This window comes from Pseudopodoces humilis, chromosome 3 (genome assembly GCF_049639895.1).
Source record: "Pseudopodoces humilis isolate 2021_Gansu_Grassland_sample_001 chromosome 3, ASM4963989v1, whole genome shotgun sequence".
Classification (NCBI taxonomy): Eukaryota; Metazoa; Chordata; class Aves; order Passeriformes; family Paridae; genus Pseudopodoces; species Pseudopodoces humilis.
The window spans coordinates 23,815,058-23,840,182 of NC_142202.1; the positions used below are offsets into that span (position 1 = coordinate 23,815,058).

The 25,125-nt window shown below is 36.9% G+C and overlaps 1 protein-coding gene across 2 annotated transcripts in view; it reads left to right on the forward strand.

Moving 5' to 3' along the window:
• Nucleotides 1-25,125, forward strand: part of MTA3 (metastasis associated 1 family member 3) — a 135,590-nt gene that overhangs the window by 99,116 nt on the left and 11,349 nt on the right. Inside the window, exons 17-19 of one of the 2 annotated variants that reach the window (XM_005523379.3) lie at nt 8,647-8,678; nt 15,871-16,025; nt 20,633-20,660. In XM_005523379.3, coding sequence (XP_005523436.1) covers nt 8,647-8,678; nt 15,871-16,025; nt 20,633-20,660 — 215 coding nt within the window. The remainder of the gene's footprint in view (nt 1-8,646; nt 8,679-15,870; nt 16,026-20,632; nt 20,661-25,125) is intronic. The other variant, XM_088053521.1, reaches the window with a different exon arrangement.

Below are 25,125 nucleotides of genomic sequence, written 5' to 3' on the forward strand. Positions count from 1 at the left end.
TGCATTGATAGGGGTGAGGGAATTTGGTGCTTTTGACTGATTTTGCTTGATCATTGTTGAAAATGATGAGGGAGCTCATTTATCTTTTCCTAATGGGGATGTTGTGCTGTGAGATCTTGTTATTGTCAGTCATGGACATGAGTGAAATTGCTCTGCTTAAGCACTGTGTATTGTAGCTAGAAAGAGGATCTTGTAGGTTTTTGTGTCCCTTATTAGGAGGCAGACTTTTGCTGGATGGTCTTAGAAAAGTGCTTTTCATTTCGTTTTATTTTCAAACAACAGCAAATCTTGCATTCTGTAAAATGTAATCAAAAATGCCAGTGAACTGGCATTTTGCTGTTCTGGAAAAGTCACTTTGAGAAGTTTTTATGTAATATATATGCTGGAGCTTTTAACTACTTTGAGATGCAGCATTTCAATTGCTGCTGAAATTAAAGTCAGCATAAGATATTTAAGTAGTTCTCTGCCGTGAAGATAGCCTCTTTCAAGTGGGAAAATTCCATCTTCAGAAAATCACGATGTTGCAGAAGGTTACATGTATCCAATTTTGTTACTGGAGTTGATGATGGGAAGATTTAGGTGTGACTGTAAAGTGCTTTAGATATTTTGAATCTGATCTTTAAATTACAGTGTCTGAAATTATTCCAAGCAATTACTTTCTCCCACAAGCTGCTTAACTGTGAGCAACAGTGTGTCCAAGTAGTCAAATTTCACATCAGCCTATTGTTTTGGCAGGGTGAGTAATGATAATTTTTCTTATAGTATTTGCAAACATGAGATAGAGGTATTTTACACAAGAATAATCTCTTTCATCTGTCACGCATCTCCTTACCTTTCATGCATGAGAACCTGAATATCCACAGGATGACCAAGGCATCAGCGTCACTAATGAGGTACAGAAATCTGTCTCTGTCTGTTGATAACGTTTTCATGTTGTGGACAAAAATAAAAGAAGCAGATTTTCATAGCTGAAGAGACTCAAATCAACAGCCCTGATCCTCCTCTTCTCTTCCCTGCCATACCTTTAGTGCTTCAGTCTGAGAAGTCCCGCTGCCTTGAAGAGGATTCTTTCAACAGTCAAATTTCTGTTCTGGAATATACTGAAGTGTGCAGCAGTTAGGAATGAGGCAACAATTTTAGGGTCTGTTTTCCTAGGAACCCACACACCTCTGGCCTGGCAGGATGAGAAGGTGTCATGAGAAATTGGCAAACAGAGAAAGATCTCAAAAAGGTGTACCTTCTCTCTTAAATAGTGTCTTGGTCAATCCTTCTCTCTGTTTATGAGTGATACTATTGGCTGTTCAGGAGATGAGTAAAGTAGAAAGGCTTAATTTTCACCCCTATTTTTCCATGGGGAATTTATGACAAACAGATGAAAACATAGGCAGCCTGACTGACACACAGTCAATTCAAGTCAGTCCAATTTTCTTGAAACAGAGAAAATAATTATAATACAAGCTTCATTATAATTAAGTTCACATAACACTATGTGTGAAAGTACATTAAAGGGAAGGAGTTTTCACTCTAGGATGGAATTTTTCAGCAGTGAGTGAGTTGTTTTTTCTCAAAGGTGCCTGTCATTATCACAATACTATTTTTTGGCAGAGACAGAGATGTTCTGTTATGGTGGCAGAGGAGCAGCATGGATCGATATCAAAAAACATCTGGTGCTCTGTTACTTTGAAAAAGAAAACCCTAAATTTTCTCTTACACAGTAATAAAAACCTACCAAACGTACCAAAAACCTACCAAAATTGTTATAGACCTCATTTAAAATACCAGTGATTTCCAACTGAAAGAGAAGAAATTAGTTGTGGCAAACAAGCTGCTATGCGAAATCTTGCCATTTCTTCCGTGCTGAAACACAAGGTATGATTAATTCTGGGTTGTGTATACTCACTCTTCCCAAAAGTGAGAGACAAAAGCTATATATTGCTCCACAGTCAGTTTTTCTTCTGAAGTTTGATTAGGACATGTGTGTTGTAGCTTTGGTCTTTGGTATAGCTGGAAATGCTTTAAAATATTCAGCTACAGATTTCTCAGTCAAATGTGTGCGCTGGTATTGATGGAAATGTGAACATGGAAAATAGATCTCTTAGGAAAAAATGATGCTGCGTTACTGTCATTTACTGGGAAAGCAAAGGAATATGAAAAGGTGTTTGTGCCTCTTAGTTACTTCCTGAAATATATTGCTTTTATGCTTATTTTAGGAAATACTTAAGAGGATAGTCCTGCCTTTCTATACAAAGTCATTTAAACCATCTCTGACCTTCAAGAGATTGACCTAACAACCTTTTTACATTTAAATTTTGCAACTTGCACAAGCCAATTTCTCTCTATTTTCACTGTGCAGTTGGAAGCAATAATTTTAAACATTTATTAGGAAACTAAAATGCTCTAAAGCCTACATTTCTGTGGTCAGTAAATTCACTTGTTTTTGCAGCGGTACAAATGATGATATTGAAGATGATGAGCTGCTGACAACTTCCAGAGCCCAAATAATGTGCCTGGAAAGTGACACAGACCTTAATTACCCCAGGATGTTACTGCTAACATTGTCAGTCATTCGTAGAACTAAGCTTCTGCAAGTTATGTTTGCATATATCAAGTCATTTTTTTTTCCCTATTTAAATTTTTGTGTTATAAAACAATGAGTTGATGATTCCCCACTTCCCTCTTTGGTCTTCTCCAAATGCAGTGATGCAAATAATATTGTGATTTAACGTGAAAAATAACCAAGTAGGAGGAAAATACTTTTGTCCAAAAAAAGAGAAGTATCTTTTCCTCCTAGAATTTCTTAAATTTGAGAAAATTATTTTTTGTCTCTCAGTGATAAACATGTACATTGAATTTAATTAGAATTATCTTCCAATTATTTGAGCTCTATTTGAAGTAAAAGGTCAGTCTTCCATTCTCTGTCTAATGACTGCTTAAACTGCAGGGTATTTTTCAGTGAGAAAAGGTAAGCAGTGTAATTTGGCCACAGGAGAGCTTGGGAGGAGCAAAAGCATTTCTTTAAACCCAGGTTTCCTTGGATTTTCTCTGAGAAAGAACTATTCCTAAGCATGTTGTGCATTTTTTAAAATACAGACAGCGATTACTTTCGTTATGCCGAAGTCAAAATACAATTTCCATTCAACTGAAATGCTTACATGCTTACTGTATCTTGAAAAATGTGCATTATTTCCCAGGGTGAAAGTACATTAGAAATTGATTAAGGGACTATTATTAATTCCTTCTGCATTTATTCCTGTCTTTCAAAAATGTATATTTTTGTTTTGTAAGGTTTCTTTGCCTACCATTGATTCACAATAAAAGCACAAATCTAGTGTCACATTCAGGCTTTAAAGCACTACTTTGAGTGTGCCATAGATCACTTTGCTTTTGTTGTGCCAAGGAAGTGAACGCTTATGAGAAATTGGTGTGTTGCATCCCTGAACTCACCAGTGCAGCACATGTTGCTGGTAACTGGTGACAGCAGGGATCAGAAAGAGCAAGACATGTGGGATCCCAGGTGGAGGAAAGGGCACTTCATGGTAAAGTGCCCCATTTCTGCTGTTGGATCAGTGTTTCTTGCTTTAATACACAGCTAATGTGTAGCCATCAAACTGCAGTAACCCTGGTTTTTCTAACTGGCAGAATGAATCAGCAGTTCAAACAGCAAACAATGCTGTAATTAAGTTAATATTTAAACCACAATACAGATAGCCAGAGTTTAATTCCTAGAATCACTACTTTCCCCTACTATTATTTTAAAGAATTACAGTTGCGTAAAGAGAATCCTGTCTGTTTGATAACAGGTTTAGCAGCATATTACCTCCTGAATTACGTGCTGTGGATTCAAGATCTGGAGTTCATACTCAGAGTGATTCTGTGTATGATTATTGTCAAGTAGGTTGATTATTTTTTGTAAGCTGTGATTGCAGAGCAATAGCTCTTAACAATTTTAGTACATAATGCAATAGGGAAGGCACCTTCACAAAATGCTTAGGCAGTGGAACTGGAAAGATCCTGTGTCTGGTCTGTGATAATTTTATGTGGGTATTTTGGGTTTTTTTTAATCTGTATATTCTTTCTCCAGTGTTTAAAATTTATGTCTTGAGAGAGTAACAGTCTTCCTCAAAAATCATTCTTAGTGTCAGACATACATATGTATTTATTAATTTTTAATAATACTTTTGAATTAAAAATGTCACTTGTTCAGTTGCTGCAAACTGGGACGAAGAAAACAATTATGTTTGGTTACTCAAAACATTCATAACCTAAATGGAGGCGAAATAACAAAGCAGTCTTCCTTCCTCAGATTTTATCATAAGGTGGTCCATCCTAGGTATAATTAACCTTTAAAGTCTTAGGCAGCATCATAAACTGAGATGTTGCTAGGATTAAACAGCTCTGCAATTGCCAGTCTGCCTTTATTTTCCACCTGTCAAAATCACGTTATCTTCAAGCATATTTATTCTGGAAGTCTTAGAAGCAGGACATGTTTCACCCATTATTGTTGTCAATGATCTCGTTACATGAAAAAGAGAAATACCAGGTAACTCAGTTTTCTATCAGCAGAAATAAAAAATATCACATATACAAATAACACATGAACAGCTGGAAAAGGGTTCTGATGTGTAATTAAAAAAAACGAACACGTTGCTGGGAAATAATATGTAAACTTGAAATAATGACATAGTTGAAACCACCCCTGAGCTGTGCACTTTTTCTGATTTAGCTTTAAATGGTTTTACAGTGGGAAATTTTATAGTGTCCTACTGCCTGGAAACGGGGAGAAACACTTGATTGATCAACATAGTTGGTAAAGCACATTCTAATGTGAGGAAATTTCTTCTACAGCTTACTTATTTCTATTTGAGTTCAAATACGTTGAAGAAAGTGCACAGGAGCATCTTAGGCAGTTTCTGTTGTTGGTGCATCAATTTCTTCACAATAATAAACTTATTAACATCTTGTCAGCACTGAAGGTGTTTTTACTGAAATTCCCCCACATCACAGAACTGTAAACCCTTGTTAGTGGTGGTGGTGTCTGGCCACTTCTGCTTAAAATGGAGCAATCTACTTCCCTGGCACTTCATTGTCCTTAAGGGGGGAATCAGTCTCTGTCCTGGAGTTCCCTTCCCACCGAAGTGGTGCAAGTACATATGGATACTAACTATGAAGCAGGGAGCACAGTGCCTGTGGAATAGCAGGCCACATAACTTTCTCAGTATTGCCTGAGAAAGTGGCCTGGGAAATCATAAGGAGGAATTAAAACAATCCTCAGAGATAGAAGACAGCCTTGCAGGTGCTGTTTGTCAGTTTCTTGTTTTCTTGCAAGAGAAGGTCGAGGAGTGGTGTACCCCACTGGCCAATGACGGTGATGTGTTAGTTTACTAACCGATAAGAGTTTTACTTTTCTGTACTTTTGTGTATCGGTCTATAAAAGAAGATCTGGGGTAATAAACCAGAGAAAATCTCCTCTTCGACTCCCAAGAGAGTCTGTGTCGTTCTTCTCGCCGTTCCCAACAGAGTGACAAGTACAGATCACTGTCTTGCACAAAATCTTTTCCTGTAAGAACTCACTTATAAACCAAGTGTCCACTGCTGCCAGCTTCACTAAAATTCGAGCCAGATTAGATCAATTCCCTAAGGCATTGTAGAACTTGGCAGATAAAAATGAAAATCCAAAGTTTTGTTTTCTGTTCTGTTCAACACCAAGAATTTTGTGGTTTTAAATAATCTCTGATGCCCTTAGGCTGCACTGAAGTTTGCACTGGTGTGCAGAGCTTCTGTGAAGGTTTCCAACACTGTTTTTGGTGGCTAATTGCCTTTTTAAGCAAAGTTAGTTGCCTTAGTTAAATGTTTTTCATTAAATTGGCTGGTGTGTCCATGCATAAGTGTTTTTTAGAGCCTGCCAAGTCAGGGTGTAATTATTTTCTAGAAAAAAATCGGTGTCTCTTCAGTTCTAAAGTCTGAATATTTGTGTATCAGAGTATATAAGAGGTTAAACTGTGTAACAATGGCACCTTAATTATTAGTCTTTGCTAGATCCTAGAATCTTTTGACTATATCTACCTATTAAACAGTTCTTTTCCTACATTTGTATTTATGGATATACTCAGGTCTCTGATGTTTGGCAACTTAGATGATGTTTCTGTATCTAAAGCAAGAAAAATACATACAGAAAAAAGAGAATGATTCCATTGCATGGTATAACAGGAATATTTACAAACATAGCAAGTTTTTTCACTTCTTGGCTGGGTTTTATTATTAGGTTATCAATATGTTAATATCCTGGAGTTAACAGCTGCTGGCGCTGCATTAACAGCGCCTGTCAGGTTCTTTCCAAAAATACACTGTTTAACAATTTCCAGGAAAATTCATTTGTTCCTCAGCTCATTTTAGGGAGAACTTCTCAGTTTCACAGACAAGCGAATGAGAGCGTGTCTGCGTATTTTGGGACAATCGTGGCTAAGCATAGATTTTGTAGGTTTGGCATATAGAGCTGTGCCAAAAGCACAGCACCTCTGAGTAAGAGGGAAGGGGTTTCAAGTATCTCAGTATAAAAAATATGGATTTTTGTTTGTCGGCTTTGATCATTTTTGGAGTGACTGAAAGCACTCTGTAATGTACCTCTTCTGTATTTCAAGAGGCAAGAAGCCCCATTCTTGTGTTTAACTTTGTGGTTAACTCTGCCTAAGTTCAGGATTTGTCAGGAAACATTGTGTTCTTGGAGATAAGGTTTTTTCTGGGTATTTGTGCTTATAAGTGGAATGAATCTTTGTCTCAGTTATTCATTATTCCATTAATGCAGTCTCTGTGTTTTCTCAGGAATATTCAGGTCCTGAAATGTTATTTTACTGGGATGTATTAAAAAAAAAAAAAAGTTTAAATAACATAAATTACTTTGTTCTGAAGATAAAAATTTAACAGATTACAGAGTTCTTCACACTATAGTGATCTTCTCTTACTCTATAAGACTGCCAATATGTTCAAGTACCAGGAAACAGTAGACTGTCACAATATTTAGTTCTTATACTACCAGTTTAAAAATTGCCTGGACCGGTGACCTAAATGTATTTTTGTGTATAATAACCTTTATGTGAAAAAAGAGAGGAAAAGAAGGCTGGTAGAGGAGCTCACAACTGAGATATTGCTGGCTTTAGGTAGGTATTCACATTACAGTACCTTAGTGATATAAATGTCTCTTTTTTAAAATTGATTAAGGATGAAGACTTGTACAAATGTAAAGTAGATAGTGGATTTTTTGTTGCATGTTGGAGTTTAGAGATAGTTTGAGATGTTCAAACTAGCTTACCTTTTCTCTATCAGTGATTTTACCAGTGACAACCTTCAGACTGGTTAAGGTGACTCCTCAAAATGAAAGAGAAATGCCAATTTAAGAGTATAATTACCTAATTACCTTTTTTTTTTTTTTGTTAGAAGGAGATATGCAGCTGTTCCCGTGTCCTTTTATTCTCTTTAATACTATTTTTAACAATAATAAAATCCCCCAAGAATTCTTTGTGTAAGTGATACTAGCTGGAAACCCCGTAAATTGCAATTTGGAGCCAAGACAAGAGTAAAAAAAAAAAAAAGTAATTATTTAGCATTTATCTCACTTGCAGAACTGAGACTCTGCTGATTCAATTGATTCAGATTAGTGTACATTTTATAAAAACATGTAGTTTTGATAAATGTCCCTTCCTTAAGAACTCTCTATAGCCAAAGTGTCCTGTCCAAAATTTTTAGCAAGTCTGAGAGATTGCTGGTAGGATCATCTTGCAGCTTACAGACCAGCAGTGAGTTTTCTTGCAGGTTTTTTAACTGTTTATGTTTTGTTACTGAAGTTGCACTGCTTTCAAAAAGAACAAGATCTCTAATATGTGAACTGTAACTATTTAAAGTTACAAAGAGAGTGTGATTTCTGTTCTTGGGGAAAGTAATCTGTGTTAAACAGCAGGGTGAAATCTATGTTAATTATTGGCCTAGTAGTGATTGCTCTGCAATAAATATAAATATAAATATAAATATAAATATAAATATAAATATAAATATAAATATAAATATAAATATAAATATAAATATAAATAATATAACCATGAGCTCAGTTGGCTGACTCGTCATTTATCATATTAGAGAGAACAGTTAACTTTTCTGCATGTTGCATTTCTCAATAAGCTTTGTCAGTTTCAAACTGAGCATCCACCTCAAAATTCTCAGAAAAGGAGTTGTCTAGTTTTATAAAACTTCTTTTGAAATGTGAGCAGTAATGGAATTATGTTGATACTATCTGTATTTTTGTCTGCAGAACTAATCCTTCATGATGCCATATGTTAAAACAAAATGAAAAAAACCCTCACTTCTTCAAACATGAATTATGAATTAGTTCCATTTTTATATTTTCTTGCAGAAAAGGATAATTAAGCAAAGAGAATGAGTGCAGTTAACAGCATATTATAGCATGCCATATATATTTGGGACCAATGATGAGTCTCATGCTCGTTTCATGAGAAAGCTCTCCAGTCTCTGCATTTTTGATGTGTTCATTGTTGTAGCTGAGCAGTAGCATCTTAGCCTCCAGGGTGAGCATCAGAACATAGGCCATTTGTGGATAAAGAAAACTTTCTAATATGCTGTGGTTCTTTTATTTTCCAGAATCATCCAGCCATACAACAAGAACAATCATGGTAAGTATAGAGGAATTACAGGCATTGATCTGCCTATAGCTACAATTTTTCCTTTAAAAACGAAGTAAATATGGTAGTATCCTAAGTCATTGGCTTTTTTTTTTAAATAAAGTCCAATATGTAGATATAATTATGTGGACATAAAATAAGTCTGTATTTCATGAGAAATCTTGGGAAAAAATGAGAGATTAAAGAGATTAAAGAGTCAGTTTGAATGGCTGAAAATTCAACTACAATTCTGTGTTCTGTGTTTAAGTAATTTTTGATTATGTCAAATTAAAATTTCTTGCATTATGTCTGTATCACATGGGACAGAGCACATTTAAATTTCAGCACAATAGCTGAGTACTTTCTTGCATTACATTCCTCAGAGGCCAGTTTCTGACTCTACCTTGAGTTTGATAATTTAGGTTTCAGAAACAGGGAAATGTTTAAGTGGACAGATACCCCTTCAAAAAATGAGATTAGAAATCTTTATGTAAAAAAATGTCATGCACTTAGTGTCTATCTTGCATTTTTATAGGGTGAGAAATGTTGGTCTCTTTCAAACTCATAATAAAGTTGGGTAAGGGCTGAACAACAATTCACATAGAGAAAACCTTTTTCTGACAGGGAATGATCGATGCCTGTCCTGTGGGTATTTGAGGAAAGGGCTTTCTGCTTTTGGAAAAGACCAGTTTTTGAGGGGAGTGTTGAAATTTTAGAATAAGCCCCAGCAAATCATGACATGAACTTGTTTGTTTTCATTCCTACAGTTTTGGGGGTGTCCCTTCAAATTTATTTACCTATTCTTTATGTATGGCATTTATGGGACATGTAAATTCTCCCATGGATTTCTTGACTCTACAGGGGATAAAAGGTTGATATAGTTCATTGCCTTTATCATCAATGGCCGTTAATAATCCAGTGCAAATGAATTGTAAATAGGTAAAGACTACAGATCACAACATTTCAAAATAGTAGAGATGTCTGGAAAAGTGATATTTGTGTTTCCTACTAGATGTGATGTAATCCTTGTTGGAAATGAATTTGTTTTAAATACACCCATTTCAAAAGAAGATGCTTATTTATTCAAGTATATTCCTTTGTTATAAAATTTTGGAAGGGGTTGAAAAACTTTTCAATGTTTTTTACGTGCTGCATTGGTGTTGGGAAAAGAGCAGGGCAATCGTGTTGAAGCTGGTGAGCCCTTCACTCTGCTTTACCTTTACTCTTTTTTGTCCTGTTAATTGTACCCTGAAGATACTCAGTCTCTTTTTTCCATTAATGTATCAGAACAGTTCTAAAAACTGAGCCAAAAATGGATATTTTTCCTGTTTTTTTTCTCACACCAAAACACGTCCTAACTTTTAAAGAGAGAAGGAAAAGGTTTTTAAGTAGCTTGAGTTCTTGAGGTTCCTGTGTTGTGAACCTCTCAGACCACTCTGCTGACAGCTCAGATGGCTCAGACCTTGAACGAATATTCTGCAGTCAGTGCGCAGTAATTGTTCATTGCACTTAAATAAAGGTAGAAATAAAAGTAAGTATTCTGTTAAGTGAGAAATTGTTTTAGTAATGTCTGCTCTTCTCTGCAACTAAAGCATAACTGAATGTGTAAAAGGAAATTTCTTACTCCCCAAAGAGTAAGTAGAAATTGTCAGTAAAACCAGAAAATAAGGTATTCTTTGCATTGGAAACAATATGAGATTATACATTCAATACAGATGTAGTAAAGCAGTACTGCTGAGAGCCAATGTATAATCCCTACTGCAATAGTTACTCTGAAATGAAGTCCCCATTTTCTGACTGATTATGGTTATATGGTTAAAGTTAAAGCATGACCTTTAGTCATTAGAATGTGACAGGTACCAAAGCAAATTTGTATCACTGCCTTGACTGCTTTGATGTAAAAGAACTTTTGTCTTACCAAGGTGAAGTATTTGAAGTTCTTTAAAGTTGCATGTATAGGCATTGAAATAATGTAAGGCATTAAATCTGATCTTGCCTCTGAAGATTCAGATTTATGCTGAAGTCAAAGCCAGCAAAGTATAAGTGTGCTCTGCTAAAAAAACGAAGTGCAGTTTTTCTGAGGACATTACAAGAATTTTTCTTCTGTACTTAAATGCAATGATAGCTGCCTATTTTTTGTTTCAGATCCTTGTTCATAAAAATAAAAACCCAGAAAATATTTTAAGCAGCTGTGTGATGGGGGGAGAGGGAGAGTATGCGCTGCTTTACCCTTAAAATAAATTTCCTTTTATTCTGTGTATAGTTGCCTAGTTTAATCTTTCATTACTAATTTACTGATTTCCGTAAATAACTATTTACTTCAAAATGATACCTCCTAAGACATGATTTATTCAGAGGTTATATAGCTTGTGTGTACCATGTATGACAAACAAGGACTGTAAACATTGCAGTATTTTAGCCCAGATGCTTTGGCAAGTCAGCTGTCATCTTTTAGGAGGGTTGTTTCTTTGGGGGCTTTTTGGTGGGTTTTTTTCCTTTGCACAGAAAAGTCATTGACTTATATTTTCAGCACTACAGCTATTGTAGTGCTGAAAATGAACGGTTTGGTAGCAAATCCAGAGGTTCCAAAGTTATACTTGTGTTGAGTACTTGGTTATTTTCTTGTGTATGATCTGTTGTGTGAAAATCTTTCATTTTTTAATAGCCTCTGGGTTTTTAAATGAAATTCTACACCCCAGATGGTTGTGTGTCTGCATGCTATTATCAACATTTGCAGCTTCATGTACTGTAGAGATTTTGGGTATTAATTTTTGCATTCATCTCACATTTCTATGAACCACTAAACCAGCCCCAAACCTTGATGCTTATTGAAGGTATAATGGTAATCCCTTTGGAAATAGGAATACTTCAGGTGTGGCAAAAGAGAATCAATACCTGATTTAAACTTAAGGTAATTCTAAACTTGTTTTAAATTATGTATTGTATAATTAGGTCAATGCAAAATATATGGAACCAATTAATGTGGTTTATTGCCAGTCATTTGAGCATAGCTGATTTCTTCTAGTGATGTTTTTGTCCTTGTGGAGAGATTCTTTATCTCAGCTTGCTTTCAATTGATTTTTTTGTTTTTGTTTAAAGATGAAAAAAAATTGCTAATTTAAGGCAATGGGAATGTTTTCCTTTTTGGAACAATGGATGAAAACATAAGAAATCATAACTTGAAATTCACTTAGGAATTTATGGTAGTCCAGTTAAGCATTCCTTCAGCCATAGTACAAATGTTCACTGTTATTTTTTACACTTTGAATTACTGTAGGTGTTATATATTTTATTTCAAAGCTGAATGTCTTTTCAGACCTGAGCCTCTTTTCACAATTTTTAGTGGCTCTCAAAGAATAAATGTTCAACCACTTATATAGCAGTACAAACTGAGCAACTTATAGGCAAGAACCTAGACTGGAATTTGGGATGTACAGGATTCCTCTCTTGACTTACCATGATGCATCTCAGTATCCTTGTGCTTGTTTGGGAGCCAGTGAGGACAGGAGATCTACTCTTGATAACAAAAATGCTATATTAAGTTGCCACTTTAAGATGTTTTTGGGATGGTATCCAGACTTCATTGGACTCATAGCTGCCACTAGAGCAGGTGTCATGTGTATAGTGATCCTCTACAGTCATTTCCTTGGCTTCCCTGCCACAGCAAAGCTTTATGCCTAGTGCACTTGGTGTTGAAAGACCTGATTTACAGTTGCACCTCAGTGCTGCTGCTTCCAGAAGGTTTGACAGGGACAAAGACATGTGGCTTCTTCATGAAAGGATCACCTGCATTCCTTGGAAGTTGGAGGTGTCTCAGTTGCCCACTGTGAAACTAATGCAGATGGAAAATTCATGCCCCTGCCAGACAAGTTTTGATGAGCAGCGCTTGGAAGCAGCAGACAAGTGGATCAGCAGGGGGAAGGTGAAGCTGCACAATAACCAGTCTTCATGTAAAGTCCTTTGTTGAAGACCTTGAAAAGATTGCCTTCAGTCTGTGAGGGTGCATTCAGTCTGCAGCTTAGACATTTCCTGGTTGACAGGTGAGACTCTTCCCAGAGATAACCCCATGATGACTTAAATATTTGTGTTCTTTATGGGATGTAAGTTTGCCTGAATCAGAACTCCCTTTGTCTTGAGAAGTTTTTCTTCGAAGTGCACTCAAAGGTTTTTCTCCTGATGTCTTTTGAGCATGGAACAATTTTGTCCCAGATGAACAAGAGATCTCAAGGAATGTAGTCAGAGTGAGACAAGGAACTTGGGAGAAAGCAGTCACTCATCACAGAGGAAGATTGTCCAAAATGCAAACTCCTGATGCTCAGGTGCTGCTCTGATGTGCATGCAGACCCTTAACACCAGTGGCTCTGTTGCATACTCAGAGCACTGCTCATTAGTGATGTACACAGTCAAAATCAAAGCAGCAGCAGCTGATTACACACGGTGGTGTAGTGAGGAAGTTACTGAAGCTTTTTGCAAGCCATTTTAAATGAGAAGGACTTCTGTGGTAGCACAGGGAGTATTCCTGAGGCTTTTTCTGACATAACTGTGTGCTATGAAGGAAAATTTGGATTCATCATCATCATAAAAGAAAGGCATTTAAAGAGTACTTTGTATGAAAGTTCATTTTGCTCTTAGTGTTGCTATTAGTGTGACAGTGGCATTGAATGCTCATTTTCATACACATTGGTGAATATATTTTTTGAGAGGAACTAATGAACTGATTTCTTGGTCAAGAGCTTCAATTGTTTTTATTAACTTGAAATTAATGTGGTCCCTAGCACAGACTGGAGAACAATGATCTTATTTTTCTCTTGTCCTTATGTGAAATGTAATTAATTTCTTCAAATAGCTTGAAAGGGCTGGGGTAGAAAGGGAGTAAAAGAGAAAATTCTAACCAAATTGATGCTACAGAAATGAGATTATATTGTAAGCCTTGTGTAATTTTCTATAATGCTATCTCTTGCCTGGAATGAGGGATAGGGCTAATATAAGTGGAAAAAACAGAAGTTCAGAATTAGTTGCAATATCTGGCTCTGCCAGGGGAAAAAGTGTTGTGAAAAGACAAGTACTTTTTCCATCAGGCTTCACTATTCTTCATATTATGTGGCATATTATGCCACAGGAAAGGTGCTTTTTGTACCTTGTGTATTTTCTGAACATTTTTTGCCTGCACTTCTTATCTAGAATAAAGGGTACATTCAAAGGTGTATTAGAAAGGAGCTCAGGAAAACATCTGAACCGTTATATGAGATAACATAAACCCATTATTGAGTAGAGAAGCACAACAAAAATATACTACTGGAGCCCTGGAATTTTCCTCTGTAGTGTATGGTGCTGGCAACTGCCAGATACAAATATTTCATAGGAAGTCTGATGGGTGGCAATGTTTTCCATGCATGACTTCTTGCTCTCTTTTTGAGCACCACCCACTATGTACAAGAGATCAGCAGTTAAGAACCTTCATGGATTTCTAATTTCATAGCACCTATGCATTTTATTATGAATTTATTCTAAATAACAACTGAATTACTTCTAGTAGCATGTCTTTTAGGTCTTTGTCCCCACCAAAGCCAATACAAAAAAATATGTGAAAGCCAAACTGCACTCTAGACACTGAATGAAAAAATGGACAAAAATTGGGTAAATATTTAAAAGGACTGCTAAGACAGATTTATGACCCTGTGAGCAACAACAACTAAATTCACCATAAATCTTCTTTGTTTTTAAGACAAAGGAAAATAGTTTAGCTCATAAGAAAGATTTATATGTGACTCGCTCAAATATGATGTCTTGTGTCTCCCCTTCTTGTTTGGTTTTGTTACATGAGATCTAAGGAATCACAGAGGAGATGGCTCAGTTACTTGCAGTAGCATAATGAATACTGGAATTTTTTGTCTAATGCATAAAATTTGTCCTACTGGAGAGAGCAAATGGTGTGGGTCGAGCTGTGGTGAAAGTTATGTCAAAATGTGAATATATGCTTTGAATGTGAGTGTAAGAATTGCTCAGAAAAAAATATGACTTTGTTTATCTTTTCTGGCTTTTATGTTTTTATGACATAATTTAAGAGATCAGTTCTGTGCTCTGTTCTGCTGGTCTTTGTGAGTGCTACTCGTCCTTTCCTTACTCAGTGACTGATGTTGATCCCCTATTTAGGGGGTACTCCCACAAATGTCCAGAACTGGGTGCATTTTAGGAATGTTACACAAATGCTATCAGTAATGTGGAATACTGGTATCATTTCACCGAGAAAATAGTACTTCTTCCTAAGAAAACATGATGCTGAATCCATGTGAGATAAAGTAAGCAAATTTTCATATTTGTATAATGTCTTCTATCGTAACTGGTTTTGTCCAGTTGTTGTTAGCTAGTCCTGCTGTTAATTGATTATGTGGGAAACAAGATTAAGATTTCCAAGATTAATATTTTTGTCATGGTATATTCTTCCAAAACATTACCTACAGATGATACAGAAAACATTTTCACTCTCTCCTCATGTGTCAGAAGGCAGCTTCTCTTGTTAGATCTGACTACTTGCTCTCATTGCAGAATTATTCCAGGTAAAGCTTTGGTGGAAAATTAATGCATCGTTTTCAGTTTGATGTTATCAGCTATGAAATGAATGCAGATGCAGGTAGCTCTAACTAGATAAAGACCAGTGAGTAAACCTAAGAACCATGGCACCATGGTGTTAGAAACCTTTGCTTTCCTTCTTCCATTCAGGTTAGCAGCAGGACCAAAACACTTTTCTTATTCAATGACTTCTATTTAAAAACAAAGACAAAGTAAGGACCTACAAAGTGAGAAGTATGAAATTATTGAAATTAGTTTAATGCCATACTTGCACGTAAAAATAGGTCTTGTGTCTCATTGCTTAGATGTTAGGTTTTTTTGCTTAGAAAATGTTAATTCACTCCTAAAATCAATGGGTTTCTGTATCTGAATTGCTTAGTTCATAGCATTGACTCATGCTTCAATATCTTTTTGTATAAAATAGCATTAGGAATAGTTAATCTAGTTTTTACAGAGCTTTAAAACCTATGCATAAAACATGTCAATGGTCACAGGCTGATTGTTATCTTACCCCCAGGTACCGACTGAGGTGGATGAGACAGGTTTTGAGATGTGTGTAGGCTGCCCTTTACAGCAGAATTTGTTAATGGAATTATGCTTATTTTCAAACCTTTCCCTTTTATTATGATTTCAGCATGCTGCTCCCCACATCCATATGACTAATGGTAAGGCCTTGCAAGCCAGTGCAAGTGCCATTAAGACAAGCACCATTCCAGTGATCAAGAGACAGAGGCAGAATTGGCTTGATGCTTCAGATGATGGTTTCTTTATAGCTACAGAAGAGACCAGGTAAGAAAAAATGAAATCTTAGCAGGGAATGAGGCTTCACTGCATACGTGTTACTGATTCACTATTTCAATAACAGTTTTTGACATTATTATCTGAGGTTACATTACAGCAAAGAGCCATGTTTAGCACATGGCAAACTTTGCATCTGCTATCTACTAATATTATCTGTATTTCATTAATAAGTGCTATTTCAATAGTTTAATAGTTTCAATGAATAGTGCTACTTCTCTGTGGCAAAGACTAGAACTTCAAAATTTCACATCCAGCAAAATATAAATGCTTCTACAGTGTAGGTTATCCTCTAAAATTTTCAGAACTTTAAAAATAGTGTACAGTGGAGAAATATACAGCTGATAGCATCTTTTCTGGGCTAGAAGTTGATTTCCTTTAAAAGCCACTGAGATGATAATCTCCTTCAGCCTTTCATTTACAGATTAATTGATAAAATTTATTGAGCTTTTGCCTTTCCCAAAAGAGCTCGATATCATGGAAGAGTCACTAGTTTTCTGAAGGTTCCTCTGTTCTTTTCTTCCCCTGTCTGGCCCTTCCTTGATTTAATTCAGACGAAGACAAGAAGTTACAGTCTGTTTTTGTAAGCTGTGCTTATTTGGCCTGTTATTTAAAAACCTTAAATATCTTACAGCAAGTAACATCAGACTGTTCCTCACTTCTGTGATTATTTCACAAGCCTAGAAAAGCTGGTAGTTGAAGAAAAATGTAAATAATAAAAACAGGGAAGAGAAAGAACATGCAAATATAGCGATAAGCAAGGAAAATATGCACATTAAATCCCATTAATGGCAGATTCAGCTAGGAAAGTTAATATAGGTGATAGTTTACTTACACATACATGATAATTTGGTGGTTATTTCTACATAATTGATTATGGCACTTTCTGGATTTTTTATGAGAAATGCAACAATTTAGACAGAGAGTGATAAGAGGCTGATGAGCTTCTGATTCCAGCCCAGACTGGTAACATTTTGGGAGTTGTTTGGTACAAAGACTTTAGTATTCTCAGATTAATCCCTAGAAATTTGATCCTGAAAGTGAGACTGATTACATTTTGAAGTTTTAGAATTTTCAATTTAATTTTTTTCCCAATGTTATAGAGAAGTGCCTGTCAAAGGATGAGAAGAGTCTTATACAGGCAGTGATCTCTCCACTGATCTCGGAGACAGCCCAGACAGCTTACCTGGACCAGATGTTTAAATTTTAGGTGATTGAAGTGTAGTGGGATGAGTCCTGGCTTTGAAAATCACTCATCTGTGATAGCTCTGCTTGTTCTCATCCTAGGAAATCCCCCTTCCCACTCCCAGGGCTTCAGACCCCATACCCAGGCCAGGAAAAAGCAGAGCTGTTTCTGGCTCTGCAGCCAGGGTGACACACAAGAAAGGGTCTTAGTCCTCAGGGATCTGTGTCTGCTGTTTTTCTTCAAATAATGAACAATTTAAAGTAACATTTGAAATCTTCTGGTATGGGGAACTCAGGGAAGTTGGACCTCACTGATATTCCTCAAACAAGGTGCCTGAACATGTGCTGTTGCATCACTGACAGCTGCTGGAGCAGCAGAGCAGGGAATGCTTTTTATCCTTTGAAGTTCTGTTTCACATGAGATCTGGTCCTTGTCTTTCACAGGGGTTTTCCATTTTTTCTTTTTTTTTTCTTTTTTTTTTTTTGGTATTTTCCTGTCCTCATACCATTCTCATGGACTCCTTCCCTCACGTGTGCCATCTCCTTCCTATTTTTTTCCTTCAATTCCTTTCACCTTTACTCCGAGATTATTTAGAGATGGGGTAGCTTGTTCTCCTCTGGGCTCTGAAAGCTCTCCAGCCTTTAGAGCTCCAAGTGGAAAGCACTGCCTGGTTCTGCTGCTACGAATGCCCTGATGTCCAAGACAACAATTAACTGCTCTGTTCTTTGAGGGCAGATGGAGACAGACAGCAGTCCCTGAGAACCAGCCTGTCCTCTGATAGGAGATCACACAGCTCAGCACTGCCAGGACAAAGTTGAGTGCAGTATAATTGCAATGGGAAGAGATGTTTTTGGAGGACATGTTTGAAAAGGCAGCATGCAATTTTTCCAGTCCTGACACAGAATGAAAAAAAAAAAAAAGAAACAAATTAAGAATGAGCTGCCAGGGAGCAGCCATTAAGTTCTGAACATAGTCTGAATACTCAGCTCTGAAATAATCACCCCATCTAAGGTCACAACTGGTTCTTTATGGAACTTTTTTTGTGATCCATCAGGATCCAAACTGTTTTATTATGTGAATTTGTTCATTAAAAATCCATATGTGAGAGAAACTTGCTAATTATAGCAAAAGGAAAAATATTTTTCTGTATAATTTAAACCTGCAAAAAGGGAAAGATTTTTCAGTATCATGTTTTGTTTGCAATAGTCCACAACTGTTTTCATTTCTCTGTTCTAAAATATTTTTCTTTGTATAGTGAATTAATGTTTAAGATGTACTGTTATGCACATTTCTATAAAACACCAAGTAGGGAGTCTAGAGGGTAAATTTTCACATAAATTTTTCCTAAAAAGCCTACACTATAATAGATTGTTGATATTTGCAGAGAAAAAAGAAAAGAAGTAATAATATTGACTAGACTAAAGGAGGTACCAGTCTATTTCCTGCTAATCAAACCAAAGATGTGTATGAGCATTCTCAATGTTATTATCCATCAATAGATAAGGCGAATATATGTATTTATTGCTCCATTTTAGAAGAAATTTTAGTAATAATAATTTTTTAAAATCACCTTTTCCTCTCTGAATTTAAGCAGCAGTATTATTTCTGTAAAGTTAACTCTTCTGTATCTAATTGCTCACATATTTGAGATATTTGTAGCAAGGGATTTGAAATATTAAAAGCAATGAAAATAACTGTGGGAATTTTATATCACCTCAGCTTTCCAGGGTAACCCTTGGAGTTACCCTAGAATTCTAGGGCAGTGCCCTTCTCTTTACACTCAGGGCACAGTTCAACAATGCCTACAGGTATTCTTAAAAATTAGTGTGAGCTTGTGTATCATGGAAAATACAAGGACTGGAGTTTGCATCTGAAGTTGAACATATTTTCAGTTGCTAATCTGCCCTTCTGAGTAGAGCAGGAATGTATTTTATATCTGTTGTAGTGCACATCCTCATACATTTCAGCTTTGTTTTTGTTTTAAGTTCTAGCTTTTTGAAAGCCATTTCCTCCCCCGTTGTTTATCATTACCTGCACATCTGGGGAAAAATGTCAGCAGAGCTCCCATTTGTGTTTCCCTCTTTCCCAGCCCGATTGCCTCTGCAGAGCTGGGCTGCACGTTAACACGGAGCTGAGCCCCAGTCATTACAGCCCACGGCCACTTTGGGGAAGAGACAGAGTTTTTCCGTCTGTCTTCATATTAGTGCCTTGAAGGCATCACCCTCATGCATTTTGCTATGTGTATATGTGGATGTCCTTCTGAATACTGTGAGCATGCTCAGTGAGTTTTGCCAGTGAATACAGAGGTCCCCAGTTCTGCTATTTCATCTCTAGTGACAAGCTCCATTCCAAGCCCTCCCTGATGCCGGTGTGAGACCAGCTCCCATGGGACTTCCCTGCCTCTGTTCAGTCACAGGCTCACAGCAGGGATTAATCTAGGCAGAAGACTACATGGCAAGAACCACAGTTCGAGAACACCTACCTTTTAACATTACATCATAATTTTACGTTGACTTTTACTGGATTGGATATTTTTGTATTTTTCTTTATTCTTTTTGAATGAAAAAGAATTTCTCATTCCCTACTGTGAAATAGCTTGCTCAAGATTTTATTCAAAAGTGCAAATCTATTTACACAATTAATTGAAAAAATCACTCTCTAAAGAGCCTCACATTTATCACTGCTTACCGAGAGAGTGTCCTTACTTTTTTTTAATATCCTTAGATATTAGTTGCTAGGTTTCTCCTAGCACAACATGCATGCTTTAGGATAAGCCAGAAGTCTCCGAATATAAAAGCATTTTATTAATTTCTTTGTACTAAATCAGCTTTGCTATAAGGAAGTTTTTTGTGTGATGTGGGTTTTATTGTAGGCCCAATTAGAGGTCAACAGAGAAAATTACCATCTTGCGAGGAATTAAATTCTTTGTACAGAATTGCTTTTCTGGGAGTTAATAATTGAAAAAATTGAGCAGTTCATATTATAGTCTTCAGAATGTTAGTAAAATGTAATATATTAGCTTAATATATCTTGAGTTATATAAGATATAAACAAAATCTTTGAGCAAAAGTAATAATATTACTGTTGAACCATTCAATGTCAAGGGGAATATATCTATTGATTAAAACTTTTCTTACCAATTCTAGGTATGCAGTGTGCCTCTGTTTCCTATACACACGCTCTGTCCCTAGCAGAGTGCATGTGCATGCCCATGATCAGACTTGTGTAGGGACAGCTAAAACTCTGGTTGGTAAATGAACTATTTTTTTTCCAGCATTTACATTATAAGAAATGTGTGGAAATGTTTGGCTGCGTTATAGCAGTGGATTCTATGTGCTTTCCCTTCATGGGCCGAAAAGCATATTTGCATATAGATCTGCAGTTGAATGACTCAATGCTTGTTTCCTTTCAGTGCTGAAGCAGTTAGAAACCTTCTCACGGTAAGTGCAACTCCATTGGGAATGAGTTAACTGCAACTGCTAAAATTAGAACGTGATCTTTAGCTGTTACCAGCAGACATGGCTTCCTTTTTTTGCTGATAAAATTATTTGAGAGGCATCCCTGTGGCAGCATTATATAGGCAATTTTCTTCTCCCTCACTTCATGTTCTGTCTCCAAAAGGAAAAATCTTCCCTTGATTTGTTGAGGTGCTACGTAAGGATATCACAATTGCTGTGATAATTACCTGGTACCACTCATTTTTATTTATGCATGTCTCATAGCACACACAAAAAAGCTTAAAATCTGAAGTTGCATGTCGAGAAAGAAGAGAATGTGAGGCTGACAACCAGCTTCTGCAGAATGCTGAGTCTTGCTGTGCTGTCAGTGGTCTGCTTCTCTTGCAGAAGTGGGGAGAGCCATGCTAGTGCTCGTCGCCCTTCGTGCTCCTGCACGTGCTGCTGGCCCTCTCTGCAGTGCAGCTTCATCCGTGGAAACCCCAACCCGTACCTTGAAACACTAACTGAAAGCTGGCGAGAACCAAAGCCCCAGTTAAGAGCTGTGGGTGACCTGCCCCTGCCCCCTCTCTCTCCCACGTGTGTTTTAATCTAGGCTTAGGCAAGGTCACATGCAGTGCTTGAGTTGCAGCACGTTGCCGGGAGAAAAGGGAAAACTGGAGGAGTAAGGCTTCAGTGCCTGGGGGTCTGATACACAGTGCAGAGCTGCAGGTCTACATCCCAGCCAGAGTTCCAGTGCTAACTGTTCTGCTCTTTCTTCCTCTTCACACGTGCAATTCCTATCACACAAATGTCCATGGGTATGTTTACTTTTTCTTTTCCAGTTGGCCCCAACTGTGCAAAAATATTTGTGTGCCAAAACAAAAAAAAAAAAGATATTTTTGACCTCTCTTTTTCATAAAGATGAGGCACTTTGAATTGGGATTGTGGTTTTGAAATACACCACATTTGGATCCTGGGCACAGTGTATTTTCGTTTCTTACCTGCATGGCAGCATGGCCTTTAGACCCCAGTCCTGTAACCAGCTGCAAGAAGATGCCTGGCTGCGCTCGTGGAGCATCAGCTGCAAGCCTGAGAATGTGATGTACCAGCTCCCTAACAAAAATCTGTATCAGCCTCTAAGGATGTAATTTTCTGGCTCCTTTACTTGTGTTGTATTATGTAGTTGCTATACATCCTGAAAAGCAGGGATTACAGAAAATATCCCCTAGAATTCTCTTTAATCCCCATTGATAGGATTGCAAATATCTTATTGATTGGCCGCATCTGAGTCCAGGTGAACTGACAGCTCTCTCCAGTCACCATGACGATACTGTGTGTGAAGAATTTGGGGAGGAACTGTCCTTGCTACGGTTTAGGAGCCATCCTACTTGGTTAACTTCCATTCAAAGCTGTTATATGCTCATAAGAGAGCATAATAGTTTCTGTGAGATGTTATTTCGACCTTATTTTGTGTGGTCTATTCATGAATACTGTGCACTGTTCACATCTTTTCTGAGCCTCAGCTGAGGTACTGTGATACAGAATCACAAGCAGCAGTATAGAAACTAGATCATATTCTCTTACCATTCATTTCTCATTGAGCAGCTTTCGTGGGTCTAAAGACATTTTCTTTCAATATCTAACTACATGAATTTTTCCTGTTGGACCCTTTATAGTACCTACTAAATCAAAGCAACACTATTGTGATAATGCAAATGTTTGTTTTTAAAAGCAGGTTCATTCTGTGGAACTAAAACAACCCATTTGAAGAATGTGAATATTTTTTAAACTTAAGGAATCATAGCTGTATACTAGGAAAACATGTTCACAAAAAACCCTCTGAGCTCAATGTAAGTTGTGCTGTTGGGTAGAGCTGGGAGGTCGGAAAAGCACATACTGTTATGGGGTTTGCTTTATCAGTCTTCAGAGCAAATGAAATGCAATTGTGCTGGTTTAGAGCTATGGATCTCACAGTTTAAAATGGAGTTTCAGTGGCACTGCAGTAAGCTACTTGCCCTGTTGAAAGCCACATGGTGGTGGAAGGATGTTGCAGTGTTTAGAGTGCTTTCCCAGGACTTGGAAAACCATGATTCGATCCTTGCTTCCTCACAGACCTCCCATGATATGTCAAGCAGGTCTTTTAAGTCTAGATCTCCAAGCATTTAAATACCTAATTCCTCAAACACAAAATTAAGAAGATGCCTAAGTGTGTGCTTGAAGATTTACAGGCAAAGAACAGGTAACTCCTGTTCTTTGCCTGAAGAATCAGATGAAGACTTCTTGTTCTTCAGAGCACTGCTCCACATGGAGCAGGTCAGAAGCCTTAGAGGGGACCTTCTTTCAGAGAAAACTCTGTACCTTTACTGGTAATAAAGTCTCATGGAAATGCCACCTACAGGAGTCCAGAAGCTGTTGACTGAAATGGGATGATTTGTTAGTTTCAGAGCTGTCTCCACTGATTAGCAGGTGAAAATTAGTTAGCACACAGCTTTGGTGATGACCGCAGGGAGGCTGAGACTAGGAACAGATGGCTGTAAATGACCTAGTTAGTGCTGCCTGAAAAGTCACACCTTTGGCTCTTGTGAAATGATCCTGACCTGTTGTGAGCAGAAATTCAAATATGCTGCCTCTCCAGGGTGGCTTAGATACCAAAGTTTGCTTTGTAATAGCATCTTAGGTCAGAGCTTGTATGTGGTTAATTCACGTGACTTGGCTAAAAAACAAAGGCACGTTTAGAAGGGTCACTCAGCCACTTGCAATCTTCTCCACTGCCAGTGACAGATGTTCTCTCACATTCAGGCAGTTGCAGAAATAACTAGAAAATTTTATATTTGGGAAGGGAAATACAATTTCTAAAATGAACCTTTTTTGTAAAATGTTGGTCTTGGGAAACTTGGGAGGGAAAGAAAATCTTAACAATTTATATGAAATACAGGGATGATAAATACATTAAGGACTGTCTTAAACCTATGTGGGTGGAGAAGCTCCTATATAAGCACTTTTTCCAGAAACCTTGTTTCCTTTGCTGGACCTTCCAGACCCAGTTCGGCAAAGCTCAGTCCATCAGCTAGAGTACATCACGTAGTCCCCTATACCTCCTATATGTCTGATGTTAGATTGGGATTACATGCAGTTCTTTTAGCCTGTTTTCTTAATGGTTCTTGAAAAATTTTTAGTTTCCTGCAGTATGGTTGGCCATTTCAAAGGTTTGTTTTTTTTTTTCTTTCAGAAGCTGTCTTTTGTGTTTGCACAGAGGATTTGGTGTAGCTGAACACAATCCTCTTTATCGAATGTTTTAACTGAAAGTCTTAGGGCTTAGCTTTTTGTTAGCTTGCTGCTTAGCTTTTTCCTAAATCCATATACCCAGTGGGAATGTGTCATCTTGTAATATTTGGCCATCTTCTATTGTGGGAGTTAAAACCAATTTGGTTTTGAACAAGAAGAAATTTTTCTATAAATAAGCATCTTTCTATGGGAAGCCAATTTCTCTGTCAAAGCCTTGGGAAACATACAAAGCAAAATAAAAATGCAAACTTGTCAGACTAACATATTTAAATATCAAAGAAACAATAGAGACAACATTAATTATACAATTGTTACCTATATTGAGGCTAGAGTAACATCGGCTTAGGCTCAAGTTATTCCACTCTCACCATTCCTATGCATAAGCCATCGTAGTTTCTCACATTAGATCTTAGGTATTGATTATTGTAATCCTCAAATACTGTGCAATATCAATGTTCAGAGATATTTTTCACTTTTTATGATTTCTGTACTATGTGAGCAATAGTAATTCATAGAAGCTGGACACAGAGTTAAGAATTATTTCATCTGAAGGCAGAGAAGTACACAGCAATAATGTGCACGTAGGTGGGGAAACTATGTAAGTCCTGTGGTGAAAACACTGTTGCTAAAGTTAAATAGCAAAGAAGATTATAAAATTGTAGCGTGATGAATATATTAAAAAATATGGTGTCAGTGATCCTCACAGTCTTAAAATTCACACAGAATTACCCACTAAATTTGATATCTAAGTTGTCCTCTATCAGCGTCTTCATTTCAAATTACAGATAGAGGATTTAATTCTGAATTAGTCCATATTTCAATGTATGTATTTAATAATTCATTCTTAATACTTTCCCTGATAATTTGGGTTTTTTTTTAAACTCATGACCCTCTGGTGTAAATGTAGGTAAGGCTGTGGAAAAACAAGTGTTAGTTGGTCTCTTTTTTTTTTGTGAAAAACCTTGCATAAGTAACTACATAGGCATTTTAAATATAAAATACCATGGAGAACATATTGACTGTGACTGTGAAAGTCAATCACAGAGATAACTAACAGTTCTTGTCAAACATCTAAGGAGACTCAAATGGCTGTTTTTGTAACTTGTGCTATGGGTAGAGACTAAAACATTTATTTGACAAAATACTATTCAAGTGTTTTTCTTGTGGAGAAAACAGAGATTCG